The 2,673-nt window shown below is 60.8% G+C and overlaps 2 protein-coding genes across 2 annotated transcripts in view; one reads left to right on the forward strand and one right to left on the reverse strand.

Annotated features, from left to right (window-relative positions):
• Nucleotides 1-2,673, reverse strand: part of ICMT (isoprenylcysteine carboxyl methyltransferase) — a 20,499-nt gene that overhangs the window by 15,589 nt on the left and 2,237 nt on the right. The window lies entirely within an intron of this gene.
• Nucleotides 7-1,210, forward strand: RNF207 (ring finger protein 207). Its single transcript, XM_026862615.1, has 6 exons — nucleotides 7-106; nucleotides 195-380; nucleotides 454-505; nucleotides 583-700; nucleotides 782-862; nucleotides 950-1,210. The coding sequence occupies exons 1-6, from the start codon at nucleotides 14-16 to the stop codon at nucleotides 1,095-1,097; spliced, it is 678 nt and encodes a 225-aa protein (XP_026718416.1). The 5' UTR covers nucleotides 7-13; the 3' UTR covers nucleotides 1,098-1,210.

The raw sequence follows: 2,673 nt of genomic DNA on the forward strand, positions 1-2,673 counted from the left end.
GCGGAAGCCGACGATGCACCGGTACATCAGCACCAAGGTGCTGCTGGCCGAGGGGCGCGAGACCCCCTTCGCCGAGCACTGCCGCAACTACGAGAGCACCTACCGGGTAGGGAGCGCGGGGCGGTGGGCCGGGCTGGGCCGGGGGCCGCTCACGGGACGGTGCCGCTCACGGGATGGTGTCGCCGGCCCCGCAGGCGCTGCAGCTGGAGATCCAGGGCCTGAAGGACCAGGTGCAGGAGCTGCACCGCGACCTCACCAAGCACCACTCGCTCATCAAGACGGAGATCATGAGCGAGATCCTGCAGAAGTCCCTGCAGATGGACGTGCAGATCGCCGCTCACTACTCCGCTGTGGAGATGATGCGCAGCGTCTTCGAGGAGGTGGGGCCCGGCGGAGCGGGGTCCCTCCGTGCCGGGCCGCAGCGTGCTGCCCGGCTGCCTCTCGCCCTTCCAGGTCTGGGAGGAGACGTACCAGCGGGTGGCAAACGAGCAGGAGATCTACGAAGGTACCGGGGACCCCCGAACCCCCCGTGCCCGCTCGCGGGGGGCAGCTGTGGCCACAGCCCGCTCCTCTCACCCCCAGCCCAGCTCCACGACCTGCTGCAGCTGCGGCAGGAGAACAGCTGCCTGACCACCATCACCAAGCAGATCGCGCCCTACGTCCGCTCCATCGCCAAGGTGAAGGAGCGGCTGCAACCCAGGTGAGGGACGAGTGGGGGGGTGGGTTTGGAGCCAGGGAGGGGGGACACGCGCAGCCATGGCTCAGGCCCATCCCGCCGCAGGCTGCAGGAGCCCCGGGAGCCCAAGGAGGAACAGGCACAGATGCTGCTCAAGGTCTGCGACGACAGCGAAGCGGCACCAAGGTAGGTGACGGTGAGTGCCCGGTTGCCAAATTCCCCCCATGCCCTTCCCCGGCCACTGACCCTGCCAAGGCGCCTTCCCCTTCCCAGGGACACCTCGCCAGGCAGCAGGGAGGGGCCTCCGGCCAGCCCCGGGGAGGGCTGCACCCCCAGAGACCCCCCACCAAAAAGCAAAGAGTGCCGCAGGGGCCAGCCAAGCGGGGCCGAGAGCGCGGCCCAGCAGGAGCTGGCACCGTAGAGCCGCTCGGCGTCTGCAGCGCATCAAAACCCTGCCTTGGGGTGACCCCGTTCCTCTGGAAAAATAATTGTACTCTCCCTCTGGTGTGTTAGAAGTGAAATAAAAAGGGCACAAGTGTGCGTGTCTGCTTGGTTCTCTGCCAGCTCAGGGCACCTCAAAACCACAGTTTGTAAATGCGGGGAAAAACAAAAAAAAATTATAAAAACCTAATGTAGGGTCGAGCCAGGAGCTCACCACAGGGTCTTGGAGCCTCCTGCAAACTGCCAACAGGCAGCAGAGTGAAAAGGCAGGCGGGTGCTGGCAAGAGCCGCGCTGCTCCCTGCAGGTTGGATTTAAAAACTTACCGAGGGCTGCGGCGCAGGCGGGCAGGGCTCGGCGCTGCCCCCGCTTTGCACGAAGGATTCAGCCGCTTTCCCCAGGCCTGGTGAGCTCCGGGCTCCTCAGCGAGCTGCCAGTCGCAGGATTTGGGAACATTAAAAGAGACCGTTGGTCTCAAAAGCACCAGGAGGGCTCTGAAGGTTTTGCTCGAGGGGCAGTTCATCCCTTCCGTCGGTGCCAGCGCGTCCCGACCGGGCTTGGAGCGAGCGCTCTCACAAATCGGCATCAAGGGGCGTTTACTGCGAGGAACAACTTGAGAATAAAGTTTCGTTTCTGTCGTCAGCTCACGTCAAACCCAGCAACAGTCGCTTTGTTCGTTCGTTTCAAAGTACGTTTGTGCGAGTTCTCAGCAGAAATGTTAACGCCTACAAAAACCCGAGTTAAAAATCAACTCGCCCGAGGCACGTTGGCGCGGAAAGGCCCAGGCTGGGCCCACGAGCGGCTGCACAGAGAAACCAGCTCGGCCCGGCGGGTGGATTTTCCCGTTTGCTCTTTTCTCCCAAGTTCAAGCCACTCTCGGTGAAGGACACGAGCAGAACGCACCCTGCAACGCGAAGGAAACCCAGTGGAGGGGGGACTCTGCATCCATCAAGCGAGGGGACAAAGAATTCGCCCCGTCCCTGCAGCCCCTCGAGTCACTGTGAGTCGCGGTCGCGCTGCAGCGCAACGCTGGAGCGTTCTGAAAACCCACTGGGAATTGTAAGAGTAAAGATTCCCCTTCCAGTGATGTCACCGGCACCTCAAGAGGTCTCCAAATAACCACCAGACAGAAGTCGGCAATGATTTTTCTTGGGTTTTTTATAAAAAAAAAAAAACACAAAGCAATTTCCATCAGTGCCCCCTTTCCTGAGCCACACCACAGCACCTTCCCCGAGCAACACCGCAAGCCCGAAGCGTGAACCGACAAGCAAACCATTCCCATTCCAGCTAGGAAGAATAATGTAAAACTCAAGAAAACTGAACCTCTTTGGTATATAATGACAGAATAAGTTATACCACAAAGCTCGAGTAGGAACCATTTCTAAAATGGTAACGTTTAAAAGAGCGTTAGCTAGCCAAACCTTCCCGTGTGGGGAGTTTCCCTAGAAGCGTGTCGCAGCTGCGCTGATGTCCCAGCCCTCGCCCCAGAGCGCCGGCAAGGATGGCGGGCACCACAGCCCCCGGCAAGGCCGGCAGCCGAGGCCTTGCCCGCAGCGCC

This window comes from Athene cunicularia, assembly GCF_003259725.1.
Source record: "Athene cunicularia isolate RWA chromosome 21 unlocalized genomic scaffold, athCun1 chr21_part1, whole genome shotgun sequence".
Classification (NCBI taxonomy): Eukaryota; Metazoa; Chordata; class Aves; order Strigiformes; family Strigidae; genus Athene; species Athene cunicularia.

What these genes read in the sequence shown, in the direction of transcription:
- RNF207 (XM_026862615.1), top strand. Translation starts at nt 14, where the DNA reads ATGCACCGGTACATCAGCACCAAGGTGCTGCTGGCCGAGGGGCGCGAG. An exon ending in CGAGCAGGAGATCTACGAAG is followed by an intron (nt 506 to 582) that starts GTACCGGGGACC and finishes TCTCACCCCCAG; the next exon opens with CCCAGCTCCACGACCTGCTG. An exon ending in AAGGAGCGGCTGCAACCCAG is followed by an intron (nt 701 to 781) that starts GTGAGGGACGAG and finishes ATCCCGCCGCAG; the next exon opens with GCTGCAGGAGCCCCGGGAGC.